The 22,001-nt window shown below is 44.6% G+C and overlaps 1 protein-coding gene across 1 annotated transcript in view; it reads left to right on the forward strand.

The window, feature by feature from the left end:
* Positions 1 to 20,897, forward strand: part of nedd4a (NEDD4 E3 ubiquitin protein ligase a) — a 41,959-nt gene extending 21,062 nt beyond the window's left edge. The window contains exons 6-29 of the mRNA XM_056279435.1: positions 9,048 to 9,098; positions 9,551 to 9,612; positions 9,781 to 9,883; positions 10,643 to 10,806; positions 11,244 to 11,361; positions 11,804 to 11,968; positions 12,338 to 12,418; positions 12,631 to 12,750; positions 13,241 to 13,450; positions 14,121 to 14,198; positions 15,258 to 15,312; positions 15,397 to 15,455; positions 15,603 to 15,668; positions 15,789 to 16,018; positions 16,467 to 16,588; positions 17,186 to 17,256; positions 17,377 to 17,472; positions 17,632 to 17,705; positions 17,791 to 17,851; positions 17,949 to 18,008; positions 18,112 to 18,219; positions 18,345 to 18,441; positions 19,397 to 19,469; positions 19,597 to 20,897. Coding sequence (XP_056135410.1) covers positions 9,048 to 9,098; positions 9,551 to 9,612; positions 9,781 to 9,883; positions 10,643 to 10,806; positions 11,244 to 11,361; positions 11,804 to 11,968; positions 12,338 to 12,418; positions 12,631 to 12,750; positions 13,241 to 13,450; positions 14,121 to 14,198; positions 15,258 to 15,312; positions 15,397 to 15,455; positions 15,603 to 15,668; positions 15,789 to 16,018; positions 16,467 to 16,588; positions 17,186 to 17,256; positions 17,377 to 17,472; positions 17,632 to 17,705; positions 17,791 to 17,851; positions 17,949 to 18,008; positions 18,112 to 18,219; positions 18,345 to 18,441; positions 19,397 to 19,469; positions 19,597 to 19,699 — 2,427 coding nt within the window. The 3' untranslated portion in view covers positions 19,700 to 20,897. The remainder of the gene's footprint in view (positions 1 to 9,047; positions 9,099 to 9,550; positions 9,613 to 9,780; positions 9,884 to 10,642; positions 10,807 to 11,243; positions 11,362 to 11,803; positions 11,969 to 12,337; positions 12,419 to 12,630; positions 12,751 to 13,240; positions 13,451 to 14,120; positions 14,199 to 15,257; positions 15,313 to 15,396; positions 15,456 to 15,602; positions 15,669 to 15,788; positions 16,019 to 16,466; positions 16,589 to 17,185; positions 17,257 to 17,376; positions 17,473 to 17,631; positions 17,706 to 17,790; positions 17,852 to 17,948; positions 18,009 to 18,111; positions 18,220 to 18,344; positions 18,442 to 19,396; positions 19,470 to 19,596) is intronic.
* The last annotated feature ends 1,104 nt before the right edge of the window (positions 20,898 to 22,001 follow it).

The following is a 22,001-nucleotide window of genomic DNA, read 5'->3' on the forward strand; positions in this document are numbered from 1 at the left end:
GGCACCTGTTGTTACCTGTAGTGCCCACATGACCTCACAGTTCTCAGCTCAGAGGTTAATAAACAACCACAGCCATCTTCACAGAAAGGAGGGGCAAATGGACCATTAATCTCTTGTACTGGTAAGCCAGTGTGATACTATTCAAACCTGATATTATGAATGTGTATCTTATCTGGATCAGGAAAAGCGTCAGTACACACTGCAAGCCTCACAATGACCACACCATCAGCTCTGACAGACATTCTCATGGTTTTGTTGTGGCACATGGCAGTTAGATCTAAGCCAGAGACGGCAGAGGTGTAAATGCAGTCTACACTGTGTTGATGTTAGTGAGCGTAGAAACATCACCCCTGCTACCAAACAGTCATACTGTACATGTTACTAGGGCTGCACAATTAATTATATATTTTTTTCAAAACTGTTTATTGGTTTTCCAGACAAATAACAGAAAATAGCAGTATACCAAGTTTCAGATCATGCTTCAAGTAATTACAAAACAGAGGATATGGGAAAGAAAAGAAACAACATCTGTATGAGAAAGTAAACAAAAGACAAAAAAAGGGAAAATCAAATGAACAAGCAAAATAAACAGATTGTTCACCTAGTATGAGAACTAAGACGTTATGTAGCTACATGGCAAATGTTAATAGTAAATATCAAAGTGTGTATACACATACACTTGCACATATGTGGAGTAAGCGACAGTAAAACAAAGTGAATCATTTCAATAAATTAGGTAGGGATATTGAAAATGGTCTGAGAGTTTGTCCCTTCAGGATGGTAGTAAAGGTTAGTTCATCAGCATATGCCAAAAAGGTGTCCCTTGTCTTCTTAAAACTAGTCATCATCGGCGGTCACTCAGGGTCAAGTATGACTGTCCTCCCTCTGGGTCCTCAGATGGACGTAGAGGCTGATGCTGGAGCCACATAATGGGAGGACGCCTGCACATGACAGCTTTTTACGTGGAGTGGCTGATGTGCCTGCAGCCACCACACAGTCCTTGGCAGGGGGTGGCCAGAGTCCAATGGCATGGAGAACCAAGACGATTGGGGACTGCCCTCTGTTGCAGCCTTCATCTGCCTTCACTGCCATTGTGATCTGAAGAAATCTTCCACCAGTTCCACCGTTGAGGTCTTTGTTGGATCGCACTTTGTCTGGAACCCCCCACCTTGACCTGTCCACCTTGGGTGACCCTACCAGGAGTCAAGCTCCGGACGTCATAGCTCTTGGGATCATTGGTACATACAAGCTTCTCCGACACGGCAAGGTGGCGTGCCAGGAGAAGTTAAAACTAGTAGACAATCCTCTCAGTGTACACCTATTTTTTCACATATTACCAAAGTAGAAGATATCTCTAATCCAAGAGTGACGGATTGGTGGAGTGGGGGATTTACACTTGACAAGAATCAGGCATCTAGCCAAAAGAGTTACAAACGCTATGAAGTTCTTCATATGATTTGATATTGCAGGTGTGAGGGTGACACCGATTAAGGCAGTCATTGCTGATGGTTTGATTGAGACAGAAATAACCTGTGAAATTGTATTGAATATTTCTAACCAAAGGTTATGTAAAGAGGGGCATGTTCAAAGCATATGGATATATGTAGGTGGCTGGAGATTGATGATGTCTGTCGCAGACAGGATCAGCATCCTCGTACTTTGTTGACAGTCTAACTTTAGCTAAGTGATAACGGTGAAGAATCTTACACTGTAGCAACCCGTACCTTGCAGAGATGGAGGAGTGAACCCACTGCAAACACTCATCCCATACATCATCTTCAATTTCAAAATGTAAATCATTCTCCCATAGCATTTTAGTAGTGTGCCGTGAGACGGGATGTAGTGAGTGGATGAGACGATACAAAACAGAGATTATGCCCTTCATAGTGGGTAGTGGGGTTAAAAGAAGATAAATCTTGCTTTTTAAGGTAACTTTATAAAATAAGAGTTATGCAGCACACTGTTGGTACCAAAAATGAAAGGAGAAAAAAAATTACTGCCCACTGGACCACAGCATTGGGGGTGACTGACTTTTTAATACTTGTGTTAACAAAGCCCATGGCTGAGGCCGGGTCATTGAATGTGTGCATTGATCCGCCTGGCAGGGTTATCTTCAGTACGGCTGGAAACAGAAGACCAAACTTAGTACCGGGACGGGAGTGGAGCTGCCACTTCACACCTGCAAAGGAAGCGCTATTCTTGGAGACAGAGGCAGTGTAGTCAGGCAGGATGAAACATTTTTTCCCTCTGTACAGGAGTGGGGAGGCCTGGGAGGCTTTGCCAGCACGTCACAAAATTTCATTGCGGTCATGGAAGTAGGGGATCCTGATGATGAAAGGACGAGCACTTCTCCCTCCTTGGGCTTCACACGGAGAGAGCGGTGGGCTCGGTCAAGTAACGGCGTCTCATCCAGCTTCAAAATGTCACTTAGCAGTTGTGCAACAAAGTCTGTGGGGCGAGGACCCTTCAAACATTCTGGAACACCAATCAGATGAATGTTATTTCTCGTTTTTTCTCGACCTTCCCTTAAGTCCTCACATTTGTCAGTCAGTAGTTTAATTAATCCTATATTAATTGCGATTTCGATATTGGCTTCCTCAATTAATTGATTGTGGCTGGGAGCGATTGTTGTCTGCTATGAAGAAAGTATTATTTTGATTTGTACATTTGAATATTTATTTATTTATAGGTTATGAAATACATTAGGAATGCTAAGGTAAATTTATGTTAATTTTAAATGCTCAAAGAAATTCTGTTCCCCGAAATGGATAAATAATTGTGATTGCATATTAAGCAAAATAATTGGGATTATCATTTTAGCCATAATCGTGTAGTCCTACCTGTTACTACTCACTCTGAAGTACTCCTTGAAGTACTTGGTCACTGAACCTGGCACAATCTGCTCCCACTTATGACCCCAGCTTTCCATCATGGAGGTTCTGGAAAAAATATCAGAAGCTGCTGCAAACATGATTGCAGGAAAACAAATTGCCTCTTGCCTCTGATTAAATTCATAAAAGATAACCACATGTCCAGATTCATCATATATTTGTAAGATGGACTCTCCACCTGCTTTGTATAGTTCACAGAGATGAGAAATTAAATCCGATTGCAATGTGTACACAATGCAGACAATGCGATTAAACATAGATATGAGATATTAAAGTAAAGTCTATCAGAGTATTTATTATTCAGGTACAGATCATGTTTTCTTTTCAACATTTTTTTTGATTGAAATTTTTAATGAAAGTTCCCTGGGTTGGGCAAACATATTCCACATGGTTATAAAAATACATCACACTGTAGTATCATGTAGAAATAATAACAATGACAATAATGACAGTCATAAAATAAGACAACCCTTCCCCCCACCCACTTGATTATCTCGAATAGGTATAATGCACAATGACTAGAAATAAAGAAATTAAACTTGAAATGTAGCTATTTCCATGAAGTCAGGTGTTGTTTTTTGTGTCAAGGGCAGAGTTAGAGTGCATGTCATTGTATGTTGTTTGGGCCTTATGAAAGTATGTCAAAAAGGGGTCCCCAGGTCTTACAGAATTTCATCTCGGAGCTACTGACTGAGAAGCGTATCATGTCCAAGTTACAGGGGGACATTATGTCTCGAAGCCAGTGACTATTTGTGGGCGGGGCAGCATCCTTTCATTTGAGCAGTATTGCATGTCTGGCCAAGAGTGAGGTAAAAGCAACAATACGGTGCTCTGCAGATGTCAGATGAGGATCGTCTCCGTCAGTAATGCCAAACAGAGCTGTCGGAGGGTCCGGGTCTAAATTTCACTTTAAGATGTTGGCTAGGCTATGAAAGGCGTCGTTCCAGCATCAGTGTTTTTACATTTCTTGTAAGTGGAGGTAATATCAGGATAGATGCTAGATAATTTAACCTTGGACATTTTGGGTCCTGTTAACTACCTTAAATTGCACTAGACAGTGTCTTGCACAAGGTGAGGATTTGTGTATTGATGTAAGGATGGAATCCCATTGGTCTGCAAGTAGTATATGCCCCAAATCATATTCCCAAGCTTTTTTAATCCTGTCCAGAGGTGGACATGTCAGCATGGGATTTTTTTTCTGTACAATGTTGATAGTGCACTTTCAAATAGAGGGTTAAAAGAAAGAAATGTATCAACAGGGTTAATGTCAGGTTCTTCAGGAAATCGTGGTAGGATAGAGCGCACATAGTGTTTGACCTGTAAATATAGAAAGAAATGTGTTTTGGGTAAATTGTATTTCTCTGACAGTTGGTTGAAAGAGATAAAACGGTTATCTTTGAACACCTTTTTCAACCATCTGATGCCTTTTCCTATGCCAGTTCGGAAATGTTGTCATGTCAAGATTGGATGAAAGATGGTTGGAAGCAACAGGATTCGGTAAAGAGAAGTCTCCGTAGCCAAATGTCCCCCTGAACTGAGCCCACACTTTCAGGGTATGGCACACAACCAGGTTGTCTATTGATTTAGTCAGAGTAGCTAAGTGGTGAACCAAGGAGTGCTGGAAGCGAAATATCCTGGCATGATTTTTAACTCCAGAGATGTCCATTCTGGGCTGTTGGGCTGAAGGTAGAAGTGATTCCAAAAGGCAAGACAATGAATGTTAGCAGCTCAGTAATGGTTAAGTCAAGTCAATTTTATTTGTATAGCCCAATATCACAAATTACAAATGTGCCTCAAGGGGCTTTACAGCAACACAACAACATCCTGTCCTTAGACCCTCGCATCAGATAAGGAGCAACTCCCTAAAAAAAAAAACCTTTAACAGAGAGAAAATAGTGGCGGATATTAGGGAGCCCCACCCCCCTGTCACTGTTGAGTCTCTGAAGTAGGATCTTGCTTACTTGTGGCTTCTTATTTTACCATATTTGAAGAAATAATCGAATCTAGTGTAACAAAAAGATTTGGCGATGAACACTGGTGCACACTGACATAAATATGTAAATTTTGGGAGTATATATTTATTTTTATAGAGCTTATTCATCCAGCAAGGGAAAATGTAAGAGGGGACCACTGAAGTAGCGATGTTTTAACCTGATTTAGTTCAGTCGTGAAATTTTCTTTAAGAGGATTTTGGAAATTTCTGTGTGGCTGCTTGGAATTGTATGTCATTGTAGTCTAGGTTGTAGTCTGTGCTTCTTTATTAATTGAGAACAGTTCACTTTTGTGCCAGTTTATCTTGTATCCCGATAGAAAACCAAACTGGTTGAGCAGAGAGAGTGCCGCAGGTAGAGAAGTTGTTGGGTCTGAAACATACAACAAAAGGTCATCTGCATATAAAGACACTTTATGTTCTATACCCCACTCCAAATACCGGAAATGTCTATGCTGTTACAAAGAGCAATTGCAAGCCATTCAGTAGCGAGGTTGGAGAAGATTGGATTTAGTGGGCAACCTTTATGGGTTCCACGGCGTAGGGCAAAAGGTTGGGAAACTGTACTGTTAGTTTGAACCGTTGCAGTGGGCGATGCATATGATAATTTAATCCAAGCTATAAATGACAACCCTAATCCAAATGTTTACTCACTTACTTACTTTAAACTGTAAATAAGTACTGCCATTTGACTCAAACTTTATTTCGGCATCTAAGGATACAACACACTCAGGGACTTTTTCAGAAGGTGAATAAAGTATGTCAAAAAGATATCAAACATTAGAAAAAAGTGGCAATTTTTAATGAAGCCTGTCTGATCAGTTGCTATTGTTTTGGGGAGAACTTCTTCATCTGTGCGCCAAAACCTTTGCTAGAATCTTAGCATCTGTGCTCAATAGTGAGATTGGCCTATACGCAGCACAAACTGCAGTCTCTCCCCTTCTTGGCTATGAGAATTATACATGCCTCATTTAGAGATGGAGGGAGTGAACCCAGTCAAAGGGATTCAGACAAAATGGTTGTTAATTGTGGGGAGAGGAGTGCAGAAAACCTCTTGAATTTGGAATTCAGCTGGAAATCCATCCAGCCCTGGTGATGTTCCAGATTGCATTGATGATATTGCTTGGGCTATTTGTGCTTGAGTTAGAGGCACTTCTAGCTTCTCCACCAAGTTTAGGGGAATAGCTGGGATGGGCAGTGGATCAAGAAAGGCTTTGATTGTCATTTCATTTCCATCAAATTGGGAGGAGTGTAGTTGGGAGTAAATTGTCCCTAGGTGTGAGTGTGTATGTGTGTGTGTGTGTGTGTGGGGGGGGGGGGCTGTGATAGCCTGGCGGCCTGCCCAGGGTGTCTCCCCGCCTGCCGCCCAGTGACTGCTGGGATAGACTCCAGCATCCCCGCGACCCTGAGAGCAGGATAAGTCAATTCAAGTCAAGTCGAGTAGCTTTTATTTGTCCCCAGAGGGGCAATTGTTGTGTAGCAGCGGCAACATTTAAACACACAAACACTCCACAGAACACATAAGGCAAATAGGCAAATAAATACGACATGTAGTGAGGGGAACAAAGCCAACGAAAAGCAATGCAACAGTAAATAAACAGTGTTAACAGTGTTTATCAAGGCGGAGCTGGTATTACCTCTTACTGTTGGAGTTTAGCAGTGAAATGGCTGAGGGAATGAAGGACTGTTTGTATCTATTGGTTCTGACTAAGCGGTTTGGATAATGGATGGATGGATGGATAGTTGGGAGTAAAAATCTTTAAATGTATTATTGATTTTAATGGAATCTGAAGTGACTTTCTGTATTTTTCTGTATCTTTCTGATTTTTCTTTGCCCTCTATCCTTTTAGTTGATTAGCTGATAGTTTCCCTTTTCAGCGTGTTCATAAAATGTACTTTTGCTTTTTAATAAAAGATTTTGTGTAAGGAGTAGTAAGGAGGTCACATTTTGTTTTGAGTGCTAGTCTTTTGTTACGTAGTTCTGGGGTTTGGGTTAGTGCATATTGTTTATCAATGGTTTTAGATGAGAGATCTAATCGTTCCTGTTGAGACTGTCTTTTCTTGTGTGCGGTGAATGAATGAATGAATTTGCCCTCTTAGATCGGCTTTGAGTGCATCCCAGACCAGAGACATCTGGAGTAGGAACGTAACAGTACTTCGCGAAACAGTAAATTCTCGATACAAATATGTAACAAATCAAATCATTGAGATGAAAAGTGAATCAGCAGGGGGCGCTATCTACTTTCGAGGTTGCTTGTTCAAAGTCATCACTCGGTCAGTAGTTGTATCAAGATGCAAAGACATGGCGGCTGCAGGTGGGACATTGTGAATTTCCACAGATCTTAGCTTCTGCCTGAAAACGTTGATATGCTGATACAAACATGTAAATTCCAAGCTAGGAACACAGGCTAGATGTAATATGAAAGTAGCACTGAGGGGCATCAGCTTCTTGTTTTTTACTAGCAATGTAAAAAACAACGAGCTGATGCCCCCTCGAGAAAATGGCCAGACCTCAATCTGAATGTGTGCAGCAAGCACATTTGGATTGAGGTCTGGCTATTTTCCTTAAGGATTCCTCTATTCATGGGTTAATTGGCAAACCAAGACGTTGACTCAGTCATCTCTCCGCCTAGACAATAAATAGTAGAGAAGGACATTTTCCATTGACAGTGACTGCTATTATTGTCATTTCCTACTAAAATAAAGAGTCAGTATACTGTATAGAGTGCGTTGAGTGGAGGGTCTCTTTATACTGTAACTATGTGTGTTGCGGTTTCTGAAGTGCTGCTCAGGTCTACAGATGAAGGTGTTACTGACTTTACTGCTGAGGCTGGAATGCATTTGATGAACAGCAGTGGATGTGTGCTGAGGACTAATCTTAAGAGGAAGGAGTCTTCTTCTTCTCCTTTCGATTTCTTCCCTGTTTCCCAGGGGTCGCCACAGCAGATTTGATAGTTTCCATTGGTACCCTGTGAGGGCACAGCACTGATGGCGGTCATTTTTGACCCGGGCCTTGACTGATCCAGTATGATCCGGTATGGTCTTGTCAATCCACATAATGATTTGGCAAAATGTTACATCGGATGCCGTTCTTGCCACAACCACTAACCCTATGGATGGGGGCACAGGTAAAGCGCTGGATGCCATCCCAGTATTCATGGACTTGCACCCATGCCTGTCACCAAATTAAGAGGAATTAAGAGGAAGGAGTATTTCAACAAAAAAATACCTTCATGATTTTAGCCAGCCGTGAATTTAGCCTCCAAATTGCTCTTAACATCCTTGATGAACTGGTGCCTTTTACTTCACTAAGAGGAGAGAAATAGATTTAAAGCTGGTTGAGACTAGACGGAGCTTGTCTTGTGACCTGGACTTGACTACTTGCCCTGGCACTATTGCGAGAAGACGAATGAGTGGTCCATCTATATTTGTTCACCTAAACGTTCTCCATATTACTGGTGACACAACCAGTTAGAATGCACGGCACACCGCCAGCGATGTCACAGTCCTGCACGTGATCCTTTTTCTAGTCAGTCTCTCCTGACACTTTCCACTCTCCTGTCGAATGAAGCAGACTCACCAGATGAAGACTTGGACAGGATGGTGTGTTTGTCTTAAGATCAGGCCTCTGTGGTCGAGGCAAACGCAAAATAATAAAAAGTTGACTGCGGAGTCAAATGCTGCGTCTGTTTAGAATCCCTCTCTAGCCACAGTACAAATATTACATTTGTAGTACATTACATATGCAAAAATACCCATTGAGATTACATGTAATACTTTAATCAGGTTGGCAGTGCAGCTTTTTGGGCTGTTTGGTGCATTTTTAGTTTTTTCTTTACTAGAGCGTGAGTGTCTGTAATAGGACCCAGTTCTCCCTCGGGATTAATGAAGGATTCTGATTCCGGTTCACCACAGCAATCACTTCCAATAACACCTCTTGTCGAACCTGTTCTGTGAGATTGGTCTGATAGAGGATCTGTGTTGTTCTCTATAAACAGCTGAAATAAAAATGTCACAAAAATATCGAGGCCATTCACGTGTGTGTGTGTATGTGTGTGTGTTTGTTTATTTAAGCAAACAACACTGGCAGCAGCCACGCCCTGTTAAAAGGGATTTTGATGATGATGACCAATGTATTCCACTTTGTTTTTGTCTTTCTCTGACAGACACGTGATGACTTCCTGGGCCAAGTGGACATACCTCTACATCAGATACCGGTGAGGCCTGGCACGTCTGCGGACGGTAGCTTGAAATACGTTACACGTGCCTTGTGTATGGGCGGTCCCCGAATGAAGAAATATGCCCCTTTACAACCCGTCGCCTTGTTTTCAAATCTCGGCAGCGGAATCGGACTTAGTCAACTTGTTCTTGCTGTCACATGATGGAGCTTGGGACACCGAGCAGCAGCCTCACCCGTGTCGACACGGGGACGTAAACATGTCCACCCTCACACCCGTGTCCGTTCCACCTCACTGTCCCTAGTTGTGGAAATACAACCCATCATGTTTATGTTGTGTTTTCGCTGCTCGCTCATCGTAGTGTGTGTTCACATGATGGTACTGTAACTGTAACTGTACGTGATATGTTGTACTGCCCGCCTGTCTTACTTCGTACCGTGTTTTAAAGAATGGAATCATTTACCGTCTGCCTCTCTTTTTTTTTATTCCAGACAGAAAATCCTAACACTGAGAGGCCGTACACATTCAAGGATTTTCTGCTTCACCCAAGAAGGTTGGCGTAATTTTCCGTTCATTGAATACTTTCTCTTGTTAGACGTCCCTTTTTTAGGAGAAATAACACAAAGACTCTGGATTCTTTCTTACTGAGCTTTCCCAGTGAAAAAGTATTGTTTATTAGAAACCTTTGACCCAGAAATGTCTCTTTGTCATTCTGATACAGCCACAAGTCCAGAGTCAAGGGTCACCTTCGTCTCAAAATGACCTACCTTCCCAAAGCCTCAGGCTCCGAGGAGGACACCGCAGATCAGACCGAGGACTCAGATGTAAGTCAACCCTGTCTTTTCCTGCTTTGAACCAGTTCAGTTCCTTCTCCTTATCTCCCTCTCTGTCACACAGTGTGAACTTTGGCTGTGAAATCAGTCTCTCAGCCGCTCTTTCGACTGCTTCTCTGTGACTCGGTGGGCACTTGTGCCGTCACGCTGCAGCATTTGTGAGCCGGGTGTACCACTGTGACCAGTCTGTGGGAAAAGAAGCCAGGCTTGCTAGAGCAGACCTGACTATTGTCACATCCAATAGTGTATATATGTGTGTGTGTATGTGTGTGTGTGTGTAAATATATATATATATATATATATATATATATATATATACACCCCCCACGGGCTACAAGTCGCACCAGAGTATAAGTCGCACTCGGCAAAAAAACGTGGAAAAAAAACATGTATAAGTAGCGTCAATGTGTAAGCCGCATTTATATGGTGGTAGAGTATTTTCAGTCAAGTCACAAGTTTAAAGGGTTCCATCTGGTGGCCTTAGTTAAAATGCAGCGTATTCGTCCAACAAAATTACTTGTATAAGTTGCTTCGGAATACAAGTCGCAGGACCAGCCAGACAAGTAAAATAACAGAGACTTGTAGTCTGGGATTTGCGGTATATACAATTATGCTTAAATGAGTCAAGGCCAGCCCACAGGGTTAGTCACCATGTTCGGTGGATCATTTTCTGCGTGCTTGTGAAGTCTCCTGAATACACAGTTGGCTTTGTGAATGTTGGGTTGTGTAAAGTATTTTCTTGTCACGCAGCCTGGTTGGGAGTTTCTGGAGGGTCAGGACATGTCGGGTCCCAGGCAGAACCAGCAGCTACCTGCCCTGCCTTCTGACTGGGAGGAAAGGCAGGACAACCTGGGAAGAACCTACTATGTCAACCATCGCAGCAGAACCACACAGTGGCACCGGCCCACAACACAGTAAGACTCCCAGTCCACAGCACCGGCCTCACTGCTGGACTCACTCGACGATTCATTTACCGAATCATTACCCTAACCCTAACCCCACGCATGAAACCCTAACCCTGACCCCACACATGAAAACCTAATCCTGACCCCACGCGTGAAAACCTAACCCTGACCCCACGCGTGAAAACCTAACCCTAACCCCACGCGTGAAACCCTAACCCTGACCCCACACGTGAAAACCTAATCCTGACCCCACGCATGAAAACCTAACCCTGACCCCACGCGTGAAAACCTAACCCTGACCCCCCACGCGTGAAAACCTAACCCTGACCCCCCACGCGTGAAAACCTAACCCTGACCCCCCACGCGTGAAAACCTATTGCTCTTTTAGTTAATGTGTGTGTGTGTTTGTGTGTGTGTGTGTGTGTGTGTGTGTGTTCCCTGCACAGAGACAATGAAGTGGCGACAGGACAAGGACAGACTGTCGATATGGAGGCCCAGCATGCTTTCATTTCTCGGAGACAGATCTCCGACCATGAGGACGGCGACAGGCGAGAGTCTCCCGAGGTAGTTCTTGTCTCGTTTGAGTTACACACCTCTCAAACCTCTCTGTTTTATTATTCTGGAGGTTTTGTATGACGTGTAAACAGGTTGAAGTGTTTGAGTGAACTGCTCCAAAAATGCACACCAATATAGAGATGCACATAAGTAACAAAGAGGTATATGAAAGCATGTCAGTAATGTCATCAATAACAAGATGAACAGAAAAATGCCTTTGCATCATCCCCAAGAAGTCAGATTGAAGCAGTCTGTGAAGCTAAACATATTTTGTATCATTATCAAACTTGTTTTTTTTTTTATTTCATTGCTCTAAGCTGCTGTAAAATATTAGAAATCGAATGATGTCAGTTTCAGTTTTTCAGCATAAATAAGTGGCAGCCATCAGTAAAGTGATGGAGTATTTGGATCTGTGTTTTGGGTGATGACTGTCTTCTGTCTTCTCCGTCAGAGCTGGGAGATCATAACCGAGGATGAGTCCACCTTGTACCACAGCAATAATCAGTCTTACACACCTCCGCCCCAGCCGCCTCTAGAGTTCCACTCCCTCTGTGAGGAGATGGGTCGCCTGCAAGCGTCAGGAGCCTCGCCTGTCAATCGACACACAACCCAGATGGTAAATACCTCAAACTGTGGAGGCCGGTTGGACTCGTAACAGCCCGGTTCCTCTTGAGCAGATTAGTCAACTTGAGGCATCAGTAAAATTAAGTCAAATCAAATTTATTTGTAGAGCACATTTAAGGACAACCCACGTTAATCCAGGTGCTGTCCAGACCAGAGCAGGTAGCTGAAACACAACTGAAAACAAGAAACACTGACTTAAGACAACAAGGCACATAGTTCGTAGGCACGAATAAACAACACACAGACATCGGCACAAGCCAGAAATCAACCTCATCAGGAGGATTGAAATGCTAGAGAATAAAAGTGAGTTTTGAGCAGTGCCTATTGAATTTTGGGTAACAGCTTGTTGCATTTCCTCCAGAATCACGCCAATAGATCAAGCCATTCCAGTCGCAGAGGAAATGCTCATACCTCAGTTGAGGAACATCCTGTTAATCCTACGGTATGTTGCCTACTGACACCAGCACCTCTGCTGTACAACAGAATGTTAAGTTTGGTGTGCGTCTGACCTCACAATACTCTTAGGCATCACAGCTCCCAGTACTTCCTGTGGTTAAGGAAGTGGGCTCATTGTGGTTAGACTATCCTGTTCCTTTAAGATCCATGAGGTATTCAGTATCGATTGTTGTATTTGCTGTTTGTATCATACGATAGGTGCTACCGACCTCAGCTGGGCTGCCTCCTGGTTGGGAGGAAAAGCAGGACAGCAAAGGAAGGCACTACTATGTCAACCACAACAGTCGAACCACGACGTGGACTCGACCCCTCATTCAGGTACAGTACACTCTCTCTGTACTTTACGGGGGAGCACATTGTGTGTTCACCAGGCTCCTTGACCACTGTGTTAGAAACGATTACATCCAGGGGGCACCCCAGTGACTCACCTGGTTAGAGTGGTACCACTCTAATATCACTATCCAGTAAAGGTGGAAAGTGCCCAAAAAAAAAAAAAAAAACGAATACATCTAGAATCATCAACAACTACTACTACTACTTTTGGCTGCTACCGTTGGGGGTCGCCACAGTGGATCACCTGTTTCCATCTCTTCCTGTCTTCTGCATCTTCCTTTGTCACACCAGCCACCTGCATGTCCTCCCTCACCACATCCATAAACCTCCTCTTTGGCCTTCCTCTTTCCCTCTTCCCTGGCAGCTCTATAGCTTAATTTTATATGAATTACAGTAGTAATCCTACCTCAGATCTGTCAGTTATGTACCTATTCCACCCGGTCTGGTGTTCATTCATCTTTCCCCCACTGGACAGATGACTTCTGAGGCAGCAGCGGCAAATGTTTTGTTCCAGAGCCCCGCCGTGCAGCACCCCTCGCCCATATCGCCAGAAGGCTCTCCTCAACACTCACCAGGCCCGGTGCCTAAATATGAATGTGGCTTTATGCCTGCTGGTTGGGAGGTACGCAGTGCTCCTAGTGGAAGACCCTTCTTCATCGACCACAACACAAAGACCACTACCTGGGTAAGAGAACCACAAGCTAGTGTTCTACAGGCAAACACGGGCCCCCCAAAACCGGTCGATCTGAACTTGAGTCCAAGTACTTTCTGATTTCCTAATACACCTGTTTTGTTGTTTATTTGGGCTTATTACTACTGTTCTCAGATATGATTCAGTTTTAAATTTGTCATACTTGGCTGAACTCAAGAGTGATGACCACATTAGCATATTCATTTAGGTCTGAACAAATCAAGACGTGTTGCTAGCTCAGCCTCGCAGTGTTCTGTTAACTTCACTTCAGATGTGGATGCATATCAGCCTGTTTCTCAGGCAGCGACTGTCTGTTTAGCCACAGAGTTGTGCCCCGGTTCTGGTTGGTGTTTAACTATTGTTTTTGTTAAGGTTTACTAGTCTTTCAGGTCTAGGTAGGAAAGTAAGAAGCCTTTAACTGGGGTTGGGCTCAGTTGTTAAGCCCATTACACCATCACAATGGTACTCCACAACAGTCCTCAACAAAATTATTTTACAACTATGCAGTAGTCATGTACAGTAGTCATCCACGTGTTTTCATACAGGAACATTTCACACATTCCTCTTCGGTACGACTGAAAAGCAACAGTAACATTCCTCACACCCTCAGTGTGGACGCTTCATTTTTGCATGACTCACATCCTGTTTGTGTGTCTGTGAGCAGGAAGACCCCAGGCTAAAGATTCCTGTGCACATGAGGAAGACGCCTTCACTCGACCCGGCCGATCTCGGCCCATTGCCGGTAAGTCCATCAGTGCATCTTTTACCAGAACGCTAAATCAATGGAGAAACACTAACTCTTCAAGTCAAGTGGGCTTTATTTGTCCCCAGAGGGGCAATTATTGTGTAGCAGCGGCAACATTTAAACACACAAACACTCCACAGAACACGCAAGGCAAATACACGGACCTGACGTCAAAAACTGGCACACTGTGACCTCAGTTACTGAAATACTACATACACTGTGTGCTTTACTGCATTAGTAAATACAGTGAGTTTGACAGTTATTATTACATTTTCTCCCCGGGTGTTTTCAATGTTTTTAAATTGTATTTCTTCATGTTTTTCTCATTTTAATATTATTGTGTTCATTTCTTTATTTGCACAGTTTTGGAGTTGCCAAAAAAATCATTCACTGCTTATTGTACTTGTACCTGTACTTCATGTACTTGTACATGTACATGAAGTATATGACAGCTAAACCTTTGAATCTTGACTCTAAATGCAGTTTGAAGTTAAAATTATATCATCCATGATGAAGAACACTGCAGTCCTATTACGCAGTTCATAAACGAGAAAAGAACCATGCCTTTGGGGCGTCTGGGTGGTGTGGCAATCTATTCCGTTGCCTACCAATACAGGGATCGCTGGTTCGAATCCCCATGTTGCCTCTGGCTTGGTCGGGCGTCCCTACAGACACAATTGGCCGTGTCTGCAAGTAGGAAGCCGGATGTGGGTATGTGTCCTGGTTGCTGCACTAGCGCCCTTTTGGTCGGTCGTGGCGCCTGTTCAGGGGGGAGGGGAAACTGGGGGGAATAGCATGATCCTCCCACGCTCTGCATCCCCCTGGTGAAACTCCTCACTGTCAGGTGAGAAGAAGCGGCTGGTGACTCTACATGTATTGGAGGAGGCATGTGGTAGTCTGCAGCCCTCCCCGGCTCAGCAGAGGGGGGTGGAGCAGCGACCGAGACGGCTTGAAAGAGTGGGGCAATTGGCCAAGTACAACTGGGGAGAAAATAAATTTTAAAAAAGAGAGAAAAGAACCATGTGTTTGTGTGTGAACCTGTTTTCTGTCCCCCAGCCTGGTTGGGAGGAGAGGGTCCACAGTGACGGCAGAATATTCTACATAGATCACAGTACGTATGACTTGGACTCAGAATACATCTCTGCAACATGAGTGGCATCCATTATTAATAAGCCTCCTGTACTGTATTTCATAGACACCAGGACCACACAATGGGAAGATCCCAGATTACAGAACTCGGCTATAACTGGACCAGTGAGTATGAGTTGTAATGGTTCGATAGCTCCGCTGTAACATGACAACAGTGTAAAAACCAACATGTTAAGTTTGCAGTAACGACCACGAGGTCATGAAGTCATGACTGATTTCTGATCATCACAACCTCTCCTCTCTGAACTGCAGGCCGTGCCTTATTCCAGAGATTATAAACAGAAGTATGAATACTTCCGGAAGAAACTAAAGAAACCAGTAAGAAAGGCTTTGACTCTGAATTTAAAGCTCAAATTTACACCTATATTTGATTTCACAGATAGGAGGCGTTGTTGTGTTGCGTGGCTGTTGATGTTCCTCTGATAATCCTCTGACCAGGCTGACATCCCCAACCGCTTTGAGATGAAGCTGAGGAGGAACGCCGTTCTGGAGGACTCGTACAGACGCATCCTGTCCGTCAAGAGAGCAGATTTCCTGAAAGCTCGGCTCTGGGTGGAGTTTGAAGGGGAGAATGGTCTGGACTACGGGGGCGTCGCCAGGGAGTGGTTCTTCCTCATCTCCAAAGAGATGTTCAACCCTTACTATGGACTGTTTGAGTACTCTGCCACGTGAGTCCACACGTCGTTGTTTTGTCGTCTTTTTGTTTGGCTTTTGTTTTGTTTTTAACCCCATCTGCCTGTTTTACATCACTCAGGCAATCTGCATACGCCATTACACACACCAGCCAAACTCTGCAAATCTGTTCAGCAGATGAAGGTGATGGACAAAATGTAGAACTCTGAAATGGAAAATGTTCAGAACCTGCTTTTTGGTGGTGGAATTAAAATGGGTTTACTGGGTGTGCTTGCTGACTAACCCGGCATGAATATTAAGCAACACGGATTTGAAGCAGTCGTGTTTTAAGCTTCTTCTTTTTTGGCGAGCTAGTTCAGAACCACAAAATGTCGTCATGTATTTGTGTCGGTTTTCAATTCAGCATCGAAAGCTCAAAGGAAGAGCTGACTGAAGTCAAAAGGTCTGGAGTTTGTCTTTTCTGAATACAATAATGTGTTGCAGGGATAACTACACGCTGCAGATCAATCCCAACTCGGGCTTATGCAACGAGGACCACCTGTCCTACTTCAAGTTCATCGGTCGTGTGGCCGGCATGGCGGTGTACCACGGCAAGCTGCTTGACGGTAAGGTGGTGCAGCTACATACACGCCCTGTTGATCTCGTCAAAACATCTTTTTTGTTGTTTTCATTCAAATATATTTGAAGAGTGGGGCGTCCGGGTAGCGTGGTGGTCTATTCTGTTGCCTACCAACACGGGGATCGCCGATTCGAATCTGGCTTGGTCAGGCATCCCTAAAGACACAATTGGCCATGTCTGCGGGTGGGAAGCCAGATGGGGGTATATGTCCTGGTCGCTGCACTAGCACCTCCTCTGGTTAGTCGGGGCGCCTGTTCGGGGGGGAGGGGGAACCGGGGCGAATAGCGTGATCCTCCCATGCGCTACGTCCCCCTGGTGAAACTCCTCACTGTCAGGTGAAAAGAAGCGGCTGGCGACTCCACATGTATGGGAGGAGGCATGTGGTAGTCTGCAGCCCTCCCCAGATCGGCAGAGGGGGTGGAGGAGAGACCGGGACAGCTCGGAAGAGCAGGGCAATTGGCCAGGTATAATTAGGGAGAAAAAGGGGCAGACTGAATGAATCTCTGATAACAGTGGGAAGGGCAGAAGGGTCCAGTTGAATCACAAGGTTTCCAAGATCCTGACCGATTTGTGTTTTCCAAAGCTTTCTTCATCCGGCCGTTCTATAAGATGATGCTCCAGAAGCCCATCACCCTCGGGGACATGGAGTCTGTGGTGAGTTCTGCGAGTTGAGCATCGTGAGATTGTTTCCGTCATTAATCAGCCGTTACAAACCACCTGTATTTTACCATAGGTCACCAAGTTATTAATACTCTTCAACTTCTGTCTTTCCAGGACAGTGAGTATTTCAACTCACTGATGTGGATTTTGGAGAATGACCCAACAGACCTGGATCTGAGGTTCACCATCGACGAAGAACTGTTTGGACAGGTTTGTTCGCCCACTGAGGAAAATGTTTGATTTGTGATCTTGGGCTATACAAATAAAATTGACTTGTTTGTTTCAACATGAGCCTTTTTTAAAACATCCTTGTACTTTAAGCCCAGTACTGAGTCATTATCGTTATCTTTTCCGGTGCTTTCTGTTTAGACGCACCAGCATGAACTGACTCCGGGCGGCATGGACATAGTTGTCACCGATGAGAACAAAAAGGAATACATCCAGTAAGCAGAGCACACTTCACTCTCCTCCTCCTTTAGATATCCGATATAAAGGTGTATGTGCTGATGTGTCTGGTTGGTTTCGCAGTCTTGTCATGCAGTGGAGGTTTGTGAACAGGATACTGAAGCAGATGACGGCATTTAAGGAGGTAAATAACTGCCTGGCTTTATGTTATCAACACATTAATGTGATGTAGCATTAGAAATGATGAAAATCGTGCTGTTTTCTTGTCCCTCTTGTCTCAGGGGTTCTTTGAGTTGATACCTCAGGACCTTATCAAAATCTTTGATGAAAACGAGCTGGAGGTAGGTTTCTAGTCATCCATTCTGAGACGCTGAATGAATGAGACGCTTCCCAGTGGGATAACAGAAGCTTATCTGTCTGTTTTGTTCTCCCGTTTCCCGTCAGCTGTTGATGTGCGGTCTGGGAGATGTGGATGTGAACGACTGGAGAGAGAACACCAAGTATAAGAACGGATACTGTGCCAACCAACCAGTCATCCAGTGGTTCTGGAAAGTAAGCTGGTTTTCCCCATCAGGCGATGATAAGCTAAGGAGAAGGAATCTAACGGGTTCCCAGAAAGCGCTGTAGGTCTTCCATTTGATTTTTAAATGGGTATGTTCTGCTTGTTTGTACTCTAGACTGTTCTGCTGATGGATGCAGAAAAGAGAATCCGGCTTCTGCAGTTCGTGACGGGCACATCCAGGGTACCCATGAACGGCTTTGCTGAACTCTATGGTGAGTCGCTCTGAGGGGTTTAAAGCTCATGGCAAGTTTGTTGTTGGCGTGCGGAGATGACCGCACGTGGGTTGTTGTAGTGTTTGATGTGACTTAGGTTTGGATCCAGATGCCCCGTCAGTCAGCTGCTACGATTGTTTCTCAGTCTCGTTTTAGTTTTGATGCCTCATATGACCGACATATTCAAATGAGACCATAAGCAAGAATATTAGATATTGCCACATGATGACTCCAAATGCTCATCTGAGTCGGATTCCCTGCAAAATCGGACAAAAATGGCGTAGGGCATACACAACCACAATGAGAGACACATTACCTTATGGTATCTTACAAACAGCTGTTTTTCCAAAACACCACTACATCTCTGTCTTCTTCTCTACAAAGCAGATGTACCAGACACCAGAAGGTGAACGGGATCTTTGAAACAAAGACAATGCTTATGAGAAAATTCTTCCACAAAACACTACCGTGTTTCTCCACAGAGAGGCAACAAAAATCCAAAACTCCTCACAGCAGCTTTAACCATCCATCCAGTATCCAAATCGCTCAGGGTCGCGGGGATGCTGGAGCCTATCCCAGCAGTCAGTCCTTCAGAGAATACTTATTCTCTTTAACAGTAAAAGCATCCGTAATCTGGTTTAGTACCTGCTGGGTGCTGTACTGGATTCTTTATGGTCCTCTTTGTGTCTTCAGACCTGACGACACATTTCGGCTGCAGTTATTAACCTGTACAGATTTGTGTCAGTTAAGTCCAGCGACTCTCATTCAGGTCCTCAGGTGCCAGCAGTGCTGCTGGTTTTCTGTTCCACCAGGAAGTTCATTGCATATTACGTTACATAGGATAGAAAATCAGCAGAACTGCTGGTACCTGAGGACCTGAATGAGAACCGCGGGTTTAAACTCTATAACAGGGTTCTTGTTTGCATTCATCCTGTCTCATGGTTTCTTATTTCAGGGTCCAACGGGCCTCAGCTGTTTACCATCGAGCAGTGGGGAACACGTGACAAACTGCCCCGAGCCCACACCTGGTGAGCATTTTACACAGTCTTCATCACTGGTTTTGTTTTCCTCGCTAGTTTTGCAAGAAGTCTTCCTATGTGATTTTTCCTGAATCCCTCTTTTTGTTCTCATGGTCTTTATTGTTGCTTCCTAAAGTTTCAATCGTCTGGATCTTCCCCCGTACGAGTCGTTTGAGGAGCTGAGGGAGAAACTTCACATTGCCATTGAGAATGCACAAGGCTTCGACGGAGTGGATTAAGAGCTGGATGTGGGTGGAGTTTGGTAAAGGTTAAATCTGTTCTGTCGCTGTCAATCTAAGGCGAAGCGGCGTGATGTGGTTTAGCTGCTGAGAGAGCAGCACTTTGTCAGAGCCTGGCGGTAACCAGCCAGAAAGACACTCCCGGCCTTTCCTCTGGACTCAGTCTGAACGCCTGAGATGGTCTGGAGGGATCACCACTTCTTCTGTCAGTCCTTTTATTTTGTGTTTTTGGAGTTTACAGATCAGGGCTCTTCATCTCACATCGTGCGGTCCTCTATGTGTTGACTCTGAAGGATGTTTCGGTCCACTTCAAGTGCTTTCATAATGAACCTGCTTAAATGTTCTGTGTTTTTTATTCTATATATGAGGAAGTATCTCTTGAAGGCTCCTTTAACGTGTGGGAATGCATCAAGCCTATCAGAACCAGTAGTCCATGTAAGATCACTTCATGTCCCTTGTTTCATTTGGGCTGAAAAGCGTCAGAATAAAGATGTAAAAGATTTTTTAATATCATTCTAGTTATCGTTGCCTAAGATTCTGTGTAGGAAAGGACTTCTACGTGAAACGGTGGCGTGTTTTAATGCTGGATGGTGGATTTCTTATTTCGCGACGAGTCGTGAAAACATGTTTACACTGCCGGCCATGTTTACAGGTCGTCGATGAAGAAAAACCGTATGATGGGCTTTCCCTCGCCTCTAAGGACACGTTCATTTTATACATACGCTTTTATAAAGTGAAGCACTTTGTTCTTGTAGATTATGAGTCTTACTTTGCCGGCGTGTCGACTTGAGACCGCTTCGTTAGTCCGGCGGTAACGCTGATCTGCTTCAGCCTGAAACGTTTCCCTGGAAACGAGCCCGTTCACCCCGCTCGTCGGCATCCAGATCGGACACAGAGGCCTTCAGTTTCAACCTGCCGTCAGGTTTCCGTTGCTTTGCATAAGAACCTTTTCAGTAACCAACGCTGTCTAATGAAGAATAACTTGATGAAGGACGCGTGATGATGGGTCACCTCCTGACTGCTGATGTTGTACACAAAATGTTGTCTTTACTGGAACTAACTATGACACCTATAAGTGCATTTTACTTCAACTAAAAATCGATTACGTTTAAGTTGTGAAATATGAGTTTCATGTTCTAATTGCATACCAAAGTGAACGAGAGTTTATTCAAAAAATAAAGAAGTTGTTAAACAGGTATTTCCAGTTTCCTCATTTGTTAAAATTACATTTTATTTTAACACAAGTCGGGGCGGCACAGCGGCGCGGTGGTTAGCGCGGTCGCCTCACAGCAAGAAGGTCCTGGGTTCAAGCCCCGAGGTAGTCCAACCTTGGGGGTCGTCCCGGGTCGTCCTCTGTGTGGAGTTTGCGTGTTCTCCCCGTGTCTGTGTGGGGGCTCCGGTTTCCTCCCACAGTCCAAAGACATGTAGGTCAGGTGGCTCGGCCGTACTACTTTGTCCCTAGGTGTGTGTGTGTGTGGGCCCTGTGTGACGGCCCGGTGGTCTGTCCAAGGTGTCTCCCTGCCTGCCACCCAATGGCTGCTGGGATTGGCTCCAGCATCCCCGCCACCCTGAGAGCAGGATGAGCGGTTTGGATGATGGATGGATGGATAACACAAGTCTTCCTGCTTCACCTCCAAACACGGAGGTCCCGTTCCCCAAACCTTTTCTCCTTTATTTTCTTCAGGTCACGTCATCCAGAGCAATATCTAAAAACAAGCAACATAATCATAATGAAGCCTATTTAATCATCAGACATGTGGGCAAATGCAGTGATGACGTAGCGAGGATTAATGTACCAACATCCCCACATCAGAAGCCGTAGGGGACGGTGAAATGCTTTTGCTTTCGGCTTGTAGGATTGGACCAATCCGGGAAAACCCGGTGCCGCTTCTGTAAAATGATCAGCGCCTGCTGAGGGACAAGGTGGACTCTCACTGCCGTGTGACGTGGAACGGGACTGCGAGCTGTCGTGGACTATAAAGGGAATACTGACAGTGTGGTGTGGAAGTGTCTGCATCTGTGCCAGATGAACTGAACACCGACGCATGCTTTGAGGACGTCACACCTGCAGCCGTCACCGAGTCCAGGACTCCTGCCCAATGGAAATGACTTGGGTAGACGTGCAAATCCTTCAAAAGGGATTAGTCCACGCAGGGATCCTGGTCCAGACGCTATGCTGAGCCGAGTTGTCGAGGTGCAGGCCAGCTGACGGGTGTCCTCGCAGACATCTTCAACTTCTCCCCGTTCCAGTCTGCAGTCCCCCACACCACACCATCGTCCCTGTCCTGAGGAAGCCGAAGGT

Source organism: Lampris incognitus, chromosome 4, assembly GCF_029633865.1.
Source record: "Lampris incognitus isolate fLamInc1 chromosome 4, fLamInc1.hap2, whole genome shotgun sequence".
NCBI classification, from domain to species: Eukaryota; Metazoa; Chordata; class Actinopteri; order Lampriformes; family Lampridae; genus Lampris; species Lampris incognitus.